Raw genomic sequence first — 15649 nt, 5'->3', positions numbered from 1 at the left:
TCTTGACAACGCACCGGGTGCCTTCAAGCAAGAGTTCCATGCTCATATAATTGCTGCAATTTGCTAGCAAATATATAGTTATTTATTTATATAGGATAGGCAAGAATATTCACACAGTATACATGATTTCCCATCTAGCTTTCCTTTTGTTCTTGTGTTTGGTACTTCCAATTCAAGAATCTGGTGCTATGCATCCCAAAGCAAAATATTCCATAAAGTAGCAGAATTTATTACCAGACCTCAATAATGGGAGATGTCACTATAGGGCTCCTAACAGAATGGTTACCATTCTCTTCAACCCAAGTGATCGATCCAACGTTTCTACTTTGACCCTCATCACCTATATAGCGAATTGTCAAAGTATAACTTTGCTTCTCATTTTTGTTCTTGAACACCAAAGTTTGTGGTGACACTGAAATTGTAGAGTTCTTGGGAGCTTTTAACTTAGCCTTATAAGTAGCTGCACCTTGACCAACATTTGTGACTGTCCTCCTGAATTTCTGCTCCAACAAGGTGAAGTTGCCCTCAAGGCTGTACAATGCAATGAATGATGGGTAATTGAGATCAGCTGATGGATTTGAGCAGTTGTGGTTGGCTGATGATCTTGCAATCGTCTTGAATTGCTCTTCTGTGAAATTCAAAGAGCATAGAAGATTTACGTAATCTTGTGGAGTAGCATCATATACTAGGCCGGGATCAAGAGCTCTGTTGGGATCAACGTGCCCTGCTCCCATGTCTAGGGGTGTGGCTGCGTTGTTATCGTCAGAGTCTTTAATAGGTTTGCGAGTGTTGTCCAAATGATCAGCTGTTGTCATCATGGCAGAGCGAATAGCTGAAGGACTCCAGTCAGGATGCGCGGCTTTTAGCATTGCTGCAATTCCAGCTGCATGTGGTGCAGCCATGGATGTGCCTGATTCAAGAATGTAATCACTGGACAATTCTATGTTCGCCCCAATAGTTGTAGCAAGTACATTTGGCGGATATGCTGCAAGAATCAGCACCCCTGGTGCCAATATATCTGGCTTTGAAATTCCCAAGTAGCTTCTGGAGGGGCCTCGTGCGGAGGATGCAGCAACAACCGGTGCTGGCTTTACATCCAGATAGGTCTCTTGGAACGTGATGCTGGCTGTGGGAGCAACACTATTTTTTACATAATTGATGACTTGTTTCCCTTCCTTTTTGTTAATCACAACTCCAGGGTTGGGAAATGTAGCAGACCTGAAGACTCCTGGATCTTGAGAAATAAAGATGGCTGCGTTAAGTCTTGCTCGTGTGACAATACGCATTTGATCGGAGAAATCCCCATTATCATCACATATAATGATGGTGCGCTCGGGACCTTCTACTTGTGATAGCAACTCTTCTGAACTGCAATCAGATAGAGTCTTGTTGTAAATCACCGTTGAATCCTTGACTAAGCCTCTTGCAGGAAATAGGCTCCATCCTCTAATTTTTAAGCCATTGCCCAAAGTCAAAGTTCCTGCAAATGTCCGGTCAGTGTGGCCTGATGCCACGCACAAGATCCATGGAGATCCGTTGTTTAAACTTCCAATCCCTGGACCTCGATTTCCAGCTGAAGCTGAAACTAGAATTCCCTTCATCATAGCTCCAAAAGAAGCAATGGAAATAGAATCTTCATACAAGGGAATGAAACGGAACCCATAAGAAATGGATATCATATCAACACCATCTGCAACAGCTTGATCCATAGCAGCAATTAAATCTGAAGTAAAGGTTCCTTCATTAAAGCTAAACTTGTACACAGCTAGCCTAGCTCGTGGAGCAACACCTCTCGCTGTTCCTGGTGCATATCCAAAATGGGAAACACCTTTGGCGAAATTCCCAGCAGCAATTGAAGCTACATGTGTGCCATGACCATCAGTATCCCTGGCAGAATTCATGGAAATGTTCACTGTGGGATCATTAGCCAAAATTCCCTTATTGAAGTAATTAGCCCCAATGAGTTTTCTGTTGCATGTTGAAGTGTTAAACTGTGTGCCTGGCTTGCAAATTCCCTTCCACCTTTTGGGGATTTCAGGCATACCATCATCTTGGAAACTTGCAGATTCGGGCCAAATGCCAGAGTCAAGAACTCCAATGATCACATCTTGGCCTAAACCAGAAGCTGGCCATAGACCAGATGAAGGATTGAGTTTGAGGAAATCAGATGTGTGGGAAGTTTGAGGTTCCACGGTTCTATCTTTATAAGCTGAAATAAAACCTGGTAACTTCTTCAAAGCAGCCAGTTCATCTTTGGACAAAACAGCACTGAATCCATGAAACACATTATCATAAGAATAAACAAGTTTTGGAGCAGAGTGGAATCTGTCTACTGATGAAGGAACAACAGCTTTGATGGAATCAATAGTGGAAGTATGCCAATGATGGTGATCAGGAAAGACATTAGGCATTAAGGATTTGTCCAAATGGACAATGTAAGTGGATCTCTGTGCTATAGCCAAGAAACAGAATATATGAGCAGAAACAAACCATGAAAAGAAGAGAAGATGAAAAGAGTAAGGGAACCCCATACTAGATCTTTGTGTAGACTACGCACTACACCTCCTTGAGTCACCACAGATTCAAAGACTTTATAGGATAATACTAGCTGCATTTGGTTAATAATAAAGATAAGCTAGTCAAGTGGAGAATGAAATGAACCAAAAAGGGTACTAAAGTAATAAAGATAGGCGGCTAATAAGTGTCTCAGTGAAATGAACTTATTAAGTACAGTATCAGCTTGTATGGATATCTGGTTCTTCTCGCTGTTTCTAATCTTGCACGCTGCTAACAAGGAACCTGTATGTCAATTTGCAAACATGGCCCCACTTATTACTAATTGAAGTCAATGTTATTTACTACACAATTATTTCTTGTTTTCTCAAGTATTACTTTAATGGTTTTGTGAGGCCAGATATGAGAGAATTCTGATAAACTTAAGTCTTATATAATCTGTTTTAAGAAAAAGAGAAGTCAATAATGAAGGTTGTTGCTTTCACTCTTTCTCCACGATCAATTTCTCCATGTTACGTATTAGATTTAATAGCTTCTGGATAATATAATCTGGCCAAAAGGGGCCAGACTTTCCCACATGCTGATGAGTCAGCTATTGAAATTTAAAGCATTTGTTTAATTTGGAGAATAAATAATCAAAGCAGAAAAAGAAGATTAGAGAAGAGAAACTCGAAAAATCATAAGGTAAAGAACAATAACATCTTTAAATTTCTTAACAAGGCACCCAAAAAATATACATGGACGGATAGTTATTTCGCAGTAGACTGAACAAGATTTAAGAATCTGTTAGAAAAAAATAATTCGAAGTTGTAGGCGACCGAAATTGGTTAGTACTTGATATTTTAATTCATGTCTAGCTAGAACTTGTAGTCAAATTTATATAAGAATAGGTTTTCGTATTTTGAGTTAAAGTTTGGTTTCGTACTATTATAAATATGATATTACTAACTTTTTCCAATGAAGAGATATTGTGGAGATTGTAGAAAACATTTAGAAGTTCATAGATGTCACGACCCAACCCCGTAGGCCGTGACTGGTGCCCTAATTGGGCACCCTGACATACCTATCCATATCGAATCACATACAATTAGCATATACGGCCACAATTACTATATGCCGTCTCAAACTATATCAAACTGTATTGAACATATTTCAACGCAACCATATGCGGACATATATATATATATATATATATATATATATCAAAAAGCCGGCAAGGCTATCAAACATATCAAGAGCCGACAAGGCTAACAGATGTATCAAAAGCCGACAAGGCTAACGGATGGCACAACGGCACAAAACATATACAAAGTGCACGCCGACAAGGCTGCCATAACGAATAGGGTCGTACAAACACATCTGTACAGAAGTAGGCACCCACACCCACAAATATGTCTACAGACCTCTAAACAGACCAACAGAACATATGGCGGGACAGGGCCCCACCGTACCCCTGAACAAATATGTACATACACAACGAACAAAATGTATACCAAAATATGTGCTCTGAAATGAGAAGAGCACTCCAACGGCAGAAGGGGGTGTCCTAGACTGGAGGATCACCAAACTGTGCATCTGTACCTGCGGGCATGAAACGCAGCCCCCGAAGAAAGGGGGTCAGTACGAAATATGTACTGAGTATGTTACGCCCCGTATTTTTATACATTGGGACAACCCGGATTAATTATGATAATTTAGAGCCAAGACTATTCCGGGATTCGAAGTCGGGACTTTTGACCTTTGATTTTATTTCGAGGCATAAGTTATATATGGAATTGTTGGCATTGAACACTTAGGAAAAATTTGGGACCACAATTCATAAATTGGAATTAAAATGTTGTGCAAAAAAAATAAAAAATAAAAAATAAATTCCTTGGTGGCCATGTAAATGGGAATTGGTCCCACACATTATGTGGCCAATTTTAATTGGTCCACTCCATGTGTGGGCCAAGGACACTTGGACAACAACTATATGAGCCTAAAGTATGACCAAGTAGTCATCTTTTCCCCATTGCAAGACTTAGAAAAAAAAATCAAGGAGTTGAAGACCACCTTCAACACCCCTCTCGGCTACAAACCAAGAAAAACCAAATCCAAATCAAGCCACCCCAAAATTATTTCCTTGGTATAAATCAACTATTTAGAAGTCCCTAAGTAACGTGGAAGAGTTGTTTGGGTCATCCAACCACTAGTTGTGCCCAATTGCAAACCCTAACTATTGAAGGAAGTGAAGAAGGAAGGTAAGCATTCATTATGTTTTTGTGTTATGAAGGTTATATTCATGTTGTAGTATCTTATAGTGGTTGGAAATCATGAAATATAGTATGATTGGGAGTGGGTCGTGTGATGGGTGTTGTTGTGTTGTGATTGAAATTATGAATTAATGTTTAGTTAGTTGATTGGGATCATTGTAAGGTGAAGAACAATTGAGAATCCTCCATATATGTGTATATATAGTGTTGATTGAAATGGGTCACATTATATGACGATGAACGAATGAACGTCGCTTAATGTTTTAATCGCCGTCGCTATGAATCTTATGTTGGAAATGAATGTTTGTTGACTCAAAATGATGTTGTTAATGTGCGGACTGTTTTTGGAGGTTATTGTATGTTTATTGTAATTGGTATATTGATGAGATAGCATTGTTAGAATGTAATTTGAGGATACAAACCATGATTTGGAAATGAAGAAAAAAAATTTTAAAGGGCTGTCTTGGTTGGGGCTGTTTTCGGCCAGCTTGGAAAAAAAAAAATCGTGTTGTTGGAAATGTGGTATGAATTGCTTAGAATGCCCTTGAATGTTGTTAGTATGGGTTTGGGTTAATAATCAAATGTACGAACGATATTGTGGCTTTAAAGTAAGCCATGGAATTGAATAATTGGGAAGTTGTCAAATGGCGTAAAAGAGAGCTACCATTATTATTTTGCTTTTCGGATTGGTTGTCAATGTTACTAGGTTGGTTATTGTGGTTGTTGTTGTTGATTTTGAGCGAGTTAAATTCTCGGGGTAGCCTATTTACAGGGGAAATGCTGCCCGGATTTCTGTAGAATTAAGGGCGAAATTGGAATTTAATGCCCAAAAAGTCTTTAGCTAATGTTTGGCATTTTATGGCTTGTTTGTAGACCTTGGGCAGCCCGAATCATAGTTTGGACTTAGCTTGAGTTGGATCATATTGGAGAGCGTTTGAGGTATGTAAAGCAACCTTCCTTCTTTTGGCATGCCTTAGTTTCACATAGGCTAGATTGGAGCTTTAAGGGAATTCCAAATTCGAGATCCGAGCATGTTATGATCCATATATATATATTCTTTGGCACTCTTATGTATGTTTTTATGAAATATGAACCATGATGTATTTGAAGTAATCGCTTTCCGAAATTCGCATAGAAAATGTTCGCTTTAAGGAATTTTGTAATCTCTGAATGCCATATTTTTCGCATAGAGGCTCGGATCGCTCCAATAATTTTTATAGGAGTTTGCTTGATGTATAATGGGTATGTTTTTCATAGGCGGACTCAGTTCGGGTCTATACTCGTCCGTGGGTCTCGCGACGCCCTTTATGTAAATTCGACAACTTTGAATCAAAAAGTGATAATTATTATTCCGATTTCAAATATGACTATTTTACTTATCCTTCGGATTTATAATAATGATTTTATGCATATGATTCCTCACTACTCCGCTCGTGCCTACTATGATATCGTTCGCCGGTTCCCGGGCCGGTTCTGTTGTCGTGCGCTTTTTGATATATTCCGGTGTTATGCTGTGTTTATGGTTCACCGTGCTCCTTGCTCGAGGGCCGGGTTCCACCTATGTTTGGCGTTATGCTGTGTTTGGCGTTATGCTGTGTTGTGATGTGTGACGGGGATTCGGAGATTTGAAACTTTCTGGTGTTATGCTGTGTTGTGGCGCCATCGACAGGCGGGCGACCACATTTTCCAGTGCCCTATGCATAATTTATACTTTGGGAATAAACATTTTGATATGTATTATTTTCTATATATCTGATTCGATTATTATTCAGATTTATTTCTGTACCTTCTGCTTTGCATACTCAGTACATATTTCGTACTGACCCCCTTCTCCGGGGGCTGCGTTTCATGCCCGCAGGTACAGACGCACAGCCTGGTGATCCACCTGTTTAGGACACCCTTTCTGCTATTCGGAGTGCTCCCCTCTTTCCGGAGCTTATACTTTTGGTATATATATTTATTAGTGCATTTGTATATATTCGTTCATGGGTACGGCGGGGCCCTGTCCCGTCATATGATTCTGTCGGTCTGTTTAGAGGTCTGTGGACATGTTTGTGGGTTAGGGTCTTTCTGTATGAATGTATGTACATGTCGTTTGGGCGATCCCATACGCCGAGGCGGCCGGTCCGCATATGTTGTTTGGGCGACCCTATACGCCGAGGCGGCCGGTCCGCATATGTTTATATATTGCTTGGTTAGCCCTGTGTGGCTTTCGTTGGTATTTTCTGCGTGCAGGGTATATTGGATAGTCCGTAAAACAAAGGAAACTCTGCCGAAATTTTTCTGGAAATTACCTAAATTTGAAATAAAGCCTTGTCGGCTTCCGCCATATACTAGAATGAGTTGATAGAATTTGAGATAATATTTAATAGATGGGTTCGGGTGCCCAGATCGGGCACTAGTCACGGCCTACGGGGTTGGGTCGTGACAGAAGTGGTATCAGAGCGGTTTGTCCTCGGAGTGTCCACAGATCGTGTCTAGTAGAGTCTTGTTTATCGGTGTGTTGTGCACCACATCTATAAACAGGAGGCTACAGGACATTTAGGATGTTGTCTTTTCTTCTGATCTTAGATCGTGCGATAGAACTGTGCTATTAGGATGATTCTGTTTTGATCTGTTGTTGTTTTTCTTTCAGTGATGCCTCCGAAAAAGGCGACGGCCGCCCAGAAGAAAAAGGGCGTAGTAGGAGAGACCAGCCGGGCTCAGAAGGGTACTCGGACCCTTGCTCAGATGATGCGTGATATTACGTCCCGGCCAGCCGACTCTGCTACGTCTTCATCGTCAGAGGAGTCTGGAGCAGCTTCACCATTAGCTCCAGGGGCTTCAGCTCCCGCGCCTCCAGCTCCTCAGCAAGGGGCGGAGGACAGGACACTGAGAGAGGCTGTGCAGTTATTGACCACTCTGGTAGCGGGACAGGCTCGCAGACGCGGGCGGAGAGATGATGATGATGACGATAGGCGTGACAGCCTGAGGGTTCGAGAGTTTCTATTATGTGGCCCTCCAGAGTTTTACGGGTCTAAGCCCGACGAGGACCCCCATGACTTTATTCGGGGGATGCGGCGCTCACTAGATTTGGTCAGGGCTTCAGAGACTGAGTCTGTTGAGTTGGCTTCGCATAGACTACGGGATGTTGCTGCTCACTGGTATGAGTCCTGGGAGCTATCCAGGGGTGAGGGTGCTACCCCAGCTACTTGGGACGAGTTCGTGACTGCTTTCACTCACCACTTTTTGCCCCCAGAGTTACGGCGAGCGCGGGTTGACCGATTTTTGCATCTGCAGCAGAGGGGTCGGAGCGTCCGTGAGTATAATATGGAGTTTGATTCTTTGGCCCGGTATGCACCTGCCATAGTAGCAGATATGGCCGATCGGATGCACAGATACGTGATGGGGTTAGACCGCTATTTGATTGATGGCTGTATGGCGGTGGCATTGCAGGCAGACATGGATATTGCCCGACTACAGGCTTATGCCCTAGGTATGGAGGACCGACATAGAGCTGATTATTCTAGCAGAGATCGGGACAGGAGGCCGCCCAAGAGGGCCAGATTCGCAGGTTATTCTGGAGATTCTCGAGGCGGACAGCCTCAGCAGCAGCAGTCAGGCAGACATCCTCCTCCGTCAGGCCGGGGTACACCCCCACAGTTTACCGGCAGGAGATCTGAGGGTGTCGGATATTCAGGGGCAGGCCCGAGCTCCAGGGCTTCAGGTTCACAGTTGAACAGAGGTTCCAGTAGTCAGATGAGGCCACCCAGACCTTTGTGTTCCTACTGTGGGAGACAGCACCCGGGAGAGTGTTTCCGAGCTACGGGTGCATGCTTTGTGTGCGGCCGTCAGGGCCATCAGATGAGAGACTGTCCGGCTAGAGGTGGTACAGGCAGTTCAGCTCAGTCTACCGGGTCAGCCGGTGGTTCATCTTCAGCCTCGGTGGCGATGCGCCCTGCGGGGCGAGGTACTCCAGCACCAGCAGGCCGCGGCAGGGGTCGTGGCGGAGCTTCGGGTTCTAGCGGTCCTTCGAACCGCATTTATGCCTTAGCCAGCAGACAGGACCAGGAGGCTTCGCCTAATGTCGTCACAGGTATATTACTGGTTTTCTCTCGTGATGTGTATGCATTGATTGATCCTGGTTCTACATTATCATTTATATCTCCACTCGTTGCTGATAAATTGGGATAGAATCCGAACCGATAGAGCCTTTTGAGGTAGCTACACCAGTAGGGGATTCTGTTATAGCCAGTCAGATTTATAGAGATTGTTCCGTGATTATCTGTGGCCGCTGCACTAAGGCGGATTTGGTAGAGTTAGATATGATCGAGTTTGACGTGATTATGGGTATGGATTGGCTAGCTTCTTGCTATGCTAATGTTGATTGTCAAAAGAAGATAGTCCGATTCCAATTCCCAGGGGAGCCAGTTATAGAGTGGGCAGGTAATACAGTATCGCCGAGGGGTAAGTTTATTTCATACCTCAAGGCTGAGAAAATGATCAGAAAGGGGTATATTTATCATCTGGTCCGTGTTCATGATTTAGAGGCAGAGGCACCGACTCTTCAGTCAGTCCCAGTGGTTAATGAATTTGTAGATGTATTCCCAGATGAGCTTCCGGGTCTACCTCCCGAACGGGAGATAGAGTTTGCTATTGATCTGTTGCCAGACACTCAGCCTATCTCTATTTCTCCGTACAGAATGGCACCTGCAGAATTAAAAGAATTGAAAGAGCAGCTGAGAGATTTATTGGAGAAGGGTTTCATTCGGCCTAGTGCGTCACCCTGGGGAGCTCCAGTATTATTTGTGAGGAAGAAAGACGGCTCGCTGCGGATGTGCATTGATTATCGGCAGTTGAATAAGGTAACCATCAAGAATAAATATCCCCTCCCCAGGATTGATGATTTGTTTGATCAGCTGCAGGGTGCCAGGTACTTCTCGAAGATAGACCTGCGATCGGGTTACCATCAGGTACGGGTACGAGAGGCTGATATTCCCAAGACAGCATTCAGGACCCGATATGGGCACTATGAGTTCAGAGTTATGTCTTTTGGGCTGACAAATGCCCCAGCAGTATTTATGGACCTGATGAATCGGGTATTCAGACCGTTCTTGGATATGTTTGTGATCGTATTTATCGATGATATTCTGGTTTATTCTCGGTCAGAAGCAGAGCATGCAGACCATTTGAGGACGGTACTTGGCACACTTCGGCACCAGGAATTATATGCTAAATTTTCTAAGTGTGAATTCTGGTTATCTTCAGTGGCATTTCTGGGACATATTATTGGGGCTGATGGCGTCCGGGTGGATACCCAGAAGATCGAGGCCGTAAAGAATTGGCCTAGACCTACGACGCCGACAGAGGTGCGTAGCTTTCTGGGATTGGCTGGTTATTATCGGAGATTCGTGGAGAAGTTTGCTTCCATTTCAACGCCTTTGACAAGGCTGACTCAGAAGGGAGCTAAGTTTCAGTGGTCAGATGCTTGCGAGCGTAGCTTCCAGTTGCTGAAAGAGAAGTTGACTACGGCTCCAGTCCTGACTCTTCCGGAGGGTCCAGATGGGTATGTGATTTATTGTGATGCCTCTGGTATTGGTTTGGGATGTGTGTTGATGCAGCACGGCAGGGTGATAGCTTATGCTTCCCGGCAGCTCAGAAAACATGAAAAGAATTATCCTACTCACGATTTGGAGCTGGCCGCGGTCATTCATGCTTTGAAGATGTGGAGACATTATTTATATGGGGTTCACGTTGACATTTATACAGATCATAAGAGCCTTCAGTACATCTTTAGGCAAAAGGAGCTGAACTTGCGGCAGCGGAGGTGGTTAGAGTTGCTGAAAGATTATGATGTTGACATTCTCTACCATCCTGGGAAAGCTAATGTTGTGGCGGATGCACTCAGCCGCAAGTCTATGGGCAGCCTAGCAGACGTGCCATCAGAGAGTAAAGAAATGGTTCGCGATATTCATCAGTTGGCTAGTCTTGGAGTTCGCTTGGCTGATTCTGGAGATGTTGGGGTTTCTGTTCGAGGTATTGCTGAGTCCTCTATTACAGAAGATATTAAGCGGCATCAGTATGAGGATCCTATTCTGGCAAAGTACAGAGACGCAGCGCTGGCACAGGAGAAGACTCCGTTTGAGATTTCACCTAATGGAGTGTTATTTCACAGAGGCAGATTGTGTGTACCTGACGTTGCAGGGTTGCGGCGACAGGTTATGGGCGAGGCACATTACGCCCGATATTCTGTTCACCCAGGGTCGACGAAGATGTACCATGATATCAGATGCCTATATTGGTGGGACGGTATGAAAAGAGATATAGCAGAGTTCGTTGCTCAGTGTCCAAATTGCCAGCAGGTTAAGATTGAGCACCAGAAGCCCGGTGGGCTATTACAGGAGATAGAGATACCGACGTGGAAGTGGGAGATCATTAATATGGACTTTATTACAGGTCTACCTCGCACTCCACAGAGGTATGATTCTATTTGGGTTATTGTTGATCGGCTGACGAAATCAGCCCATTTTCTTCCGGTTCGGACCACCTATTCAGCTGAGGATTATGCCAGGCTTTATGTCAGGGAGATTGTACGACTTCATGGAGTTCCTGTGTCTGTTATTTCCGATAGAGGTGCCCAGTTTACAGCTAAGTTCTGGAGATCGTTTCAGGAGGGATTGGGGACCCAGGTGAGCCTGAGTACAGCCTTCCATCCCCAGTCCGACGGACAGGCCGAGCGCACTATTCAGACATTGGAAGATATGTTGCGTGCCTGTGCTATTGATTTCAGGGGTAGCTGGGACGATCATTTACCGCTTGTTGAGTTTGCGTATAATAACAGCTACCACTCCAGTATTCAGATGGCACCATATGAGGCTTTGTATGGCAGGAAGTGTAGATCACCGATCGGTTGGTTTGATGTTGGGGAGACTGAGTTGATTGGCCCAGATGTGGTCCAGCAGGCCGTGGATAAGGTGAAACGTATTCGAGAAAGATTGTTGGCAGCCCAGAGCCGACAGAAATCTTATGCCGATAAGCGACGTCGACCGTTAGAGTTTCAGATTGGCGATTGGGTGTTCCTGAAAGTGTCACCGATGAAAGGTGTTATGCGATTTGGCAAGAAAGGAAAGCTCAGTCCGAGATATATTGGGCCTTATCTGATTATTCGCAAAATAGGCAAGGTGGCCTACGAATTGGATTTGCCAGCTGACTTGGGAGCGGTTCACCCGGTATTCCATGTTTCCATGCTTCGTAAGTGTATTGGTGACCCTTCCAGAATTTTTCCTTCAGATGAGATACAGGTCACAGAGGAGCTATCTTACGAGGAGCAGCCTATAGTCATATTGGATCGTCAGGTGAGAAAGTTGCGGAATAAAGATGTGGCTTCGGTTAAAGTGCTGTGGCGGAATAATAACCGCGAAGAAATGACCTGGGAGGCTGAGGAGCAGATGAAGGAAAAGTATCCTCACTTATTCCCAGTACCTTCAGGTAATTCAAATTCTTTGTCTGACTATGTTGATTTATGAATGATTTGTATATGATGGCTATAAAAGCAACTCCCCCGGATTTGAGTAAGATCCGTAGAACTAATTCAACATTCGAGGACGAATGTTCTTAAGGGGGGGAGGATGTTACGCCCCGTATTTTTATACATTGGGACAACCCGGATTAATTATGATAATTTAGAGCCAAGACTATTCCGGGATTCGAAGTCGGGACTTTTGACCTTTGATTTTATTTCGAGGCATAAGTTATATATGGAATTGTTGGCATTGAACACTTAGGAAAAATTTGGGACCACAATTCATAAATTGGAATTAAAATGTTGTGCAAAAAAAATAAAAAATAAAAAATAAATTCCTTGGTGGCCATGTAAATGGGAATTGGTCCCACACATTATGTGGCCAATTTTAATTGGTCCACTCCATGTGTGGGCCAAGGACACTTGGACAACAACTATATGAGCCTAAAGTATGACCAAGTAGTCATCTTTTCCCCATTGCAAGACTTAGAAAAAAAAATCAAGGAGTTGAAGACCACCTTCAACACCCCTCTCGGCTACAAACCAAGAAAAACCAAATCCAAATCAAGCCACCCCAAAATTATTTCCTTGGTATAAATCAACTATTTAGAAGTCCCTAAGTAACGTGGAAGAGTTGTTTGGGTCATCCAACCACTAGTTGTGCCCAATTGCAAACCCTAACTATTGAAGGAAGTGAAGAAGGAAGGTAAGCATTCATTATGTTTTTGTGTTATGAAGGTTATATTCATGTTGTAGTATCTTATAGTGGTTGGAAATCATGAAATATAGTATGATTGGGAGTGGGTCGTGTGATGGGTGTTGTTGTGTTGTGATTGAAATTATGAATTAATGTTTAGTTAGTTGATTGGGATCATTGTAAGGTGAAGAACAATTGAGAATCCTCCATATATGTGTATATATAGTGTTGATTGAAATGGGTCACATTATATGACGATGAACGAATGAACGTCGCTTAATGTTTTAATCGCCGTCGCTATGAATCTTATGTTGGAAATGAATGTTTGTTGACTCAAAATGATGTTGTTAATGTGCGGACTGTTTTTGGAGGTTATTGTATGTTTATTGTAATTGGTATATTGATGAGATAGCATTGTTAGAATGTAATTTGAGGATACAAACCATGATTTGGAAATGAAGAAATTTTTTTTTAAAGGGCTGTCTCGGTTGGGGCTGTTTTCGGCCAGCTTGGAAAAACAAAAATCGGGTTGTTGGAAATGTGGTATGAATTGCTTAGAATGCCCTTGAATGTTGTTAGTATGGGTTTGGGTTAATAATCAAATGTACGAACGATATTGTGGCTTTAAAGTAAGCCATGGAATTGAATAATTGGGAAGTTGTCAAATGGCGTAAAAGAGAGCTACCATTATTATTTTGCTTTTCGGATTGGTTGTCAATGTTACTAGGTTGGTTATTGTGGTTGTTGTTGTTGATTTTGAGCGAGTTAAATTCTCGGGGTAGCCTATTTACAGGGGAAATGCTGCCCGGATTTCTGTAGAATTAAGGGCGAAATTGGAATTTAATGCCCAAAAAGTCTTTAGCTAATGTTTGGCATTTTATGGCTTGTTTGTAGACCTTGGGCAGCCCGAATCATAGTTTGGACTTAGCTTGAGTTGGATCATATTGGAGAGCGTTTGAGGTATGTAAAGCAACCTTCCTTCTTTTGGCATGCCTTAGTTTCACATAGGCTAGATTGGAGCTTTAAGGGAATTCCAAATTCGAGATCCGAGCATGTTATGATCCATATATATATATTCTTTGGCACTCTTATGTATGTTTTTATGAAATATGAACCATGATGTATTTGAAGTAATCGCTTTCCGAAATTCGCATAGAAAATGTTCGCTTTAAGGAATTTTGTAATCTCTGAATGCCATATTTTTCGCATAGAGGCTCGGATCGCTCCAATAATTTTTATAGGAGTTTGCTTGATGTATAATGGGTATGTTTTTCATAGGCGGACTCAGTTCGGGTCTATACTCGTCCGTGGGTCCCGCGACGCCCTTTATGTAAATTCGACAACTTTGAATCAAAAAGTGATAATTATTATTCCGATTTCAAATATGACTATTTTACTTATCCTTCGGATTTATAATAATGATTTTATGCATATGATTCCTCACTACTCCGCTCGTGCCTACTATGATATCGTTCGCCGGTTCCCGGGCCGGTTCTGTTGTCGTGCGCTTTTTGATATATTCCGGTGTTATGCTGTGTTTATGGTTCACCGTGCTCCTTGCTCGAGGGCCGGGTTCCACCTATGTTTGGCGTTATGCTGTGTTTGGCGTTATGCTGTGTTGTGATGTGTGACGGGGATTCGGAGATTTGAAACTTTCTGGTGTTATGCTGTGTTGTGGCGCCATCGACAGGCGGGCGACCACATTTTCCAGTGCCCTATGCATAATTTATACTTTGGGAATAAACATTTTGATATGTATTATTTTCTATATATCTGATTCGATTATTATTCAGATTTATTTCTGTACCTTCTGCTTTGCATACTCAGTACATATTTCGTACTGACCCCCTTCTCCGGGGGCTGCGTTTCATGCCCGCAGGTACAGACGCACAACCTGGTGATCCACCTGTTTAGGACACCCTTTCTGCTATTCGGAGTGCTCCCCTCTTTCCGGAGCTTATACTTTTGGTATATATATTTATTAGTGCATTTGTATATATTCGTTCATGGGTACGGCGGGGCCCTGTCCCGTCATATGATTCTGTCGGTCTGTTTAGAGGTCTGTGGACATGTTTGTGGGTTAGGGTCTTTCTGTATGAATGTATGTACATGTCGTTTGGGCGATCCCATACGCCGAGGCGGCCGGTCCGCATATGTTGTTTGGGCGACCCTATACGCCGAGGCGGCCGGTCCGCATATGTTTATATATTGCTTGGTTAGCCCTGTGTGGCTTTCGTTGGTATTTTCTGCGTGCAGGGTATATTGGATAGTCCGTAAAACAAAGGAAACTCTGCCGAAATTTTTCTGGAAATTACCTAAATTTGAAATAAAGCCTTGTCGGCTTCCGCCATATACTAGAATGAGTTGATAGAATTTGAGATAATATTTAATAGATGGGTTCGGGTGCCCAGATCGGGCACTAGTCACGGCCTACGGGGTTGGGTCGTGACAGAGTATGCAAAGCAGAATGTACAGAAAGCAAATCTGAGATATAAACGAAATGGAAGTATCAAACATAAGTGCAAATCCAACATATCAAAATTTGTTTACTTTAAAAAAAAACATGTAAGTCATGCATCGGGTACAGAAGAATATGGTCACCCACCCGTCGATGGCGCCATAACACAGCATAACACCAGAAAGTCTCAAATCTCCGTATCCCCGTCACATATCATATCACAACAT

At 43.0% G+C, this 15649-nt stretch overlaps 1 protein-coding gene across 1 annotated transcript; it reads right to left on the bottom strand.

Annotated features, from left to right (window-relative positions):
* Positions 1-18: 18 nt before the first annotated feature.
* Positions 19-2675, bottom strand: LOC132644796 (subtilisin-like protease SBT3). The gene has a single exon (XM_060361409.1). It carries the CDS (start codon positions 2529-2531, stop codon positions 231-233), a length of 2301 nt encoding a protein of 766 aa, XP_060217392.1. The 5' UTR covers positions 2532-2675; the 3' UTR covers positions 19-230.
* Between the last annotated feature and the right edge of the window lie 12974 nt (positions 2676-15649).

This window comes from Lycium barbarum, chromosome 6 (assembly GCF_019175385.1).
Source record: "Lycium barbarum isolate Lr01 chromosome 6, ASM1917538v2, whole genome shotgun sequence".
Taxonomy (NCBI): domain Eukaryota; kingdom Viridiplantae; phylum Streptophyta; class Magnoliopsida; order Solanales; family Solanaceae; genus Lycium; species Lycium barbarum.
The sequence above is the reverse complement of the archived record's forward strand: the minus strand, read 5'-3'. Positions and strand labels throughout refer to the sequence as shown.

What these genes read in the sequence shown, in the direction of transcription:
- LOC132644796 (XM_060361409.1), bottom strand. Translation starts at nt 2,531, where the DNA reads ATGGGGTTCCCTTACTCTTTTCATCTTCTCTTCTTTTCATGGTTTGTT.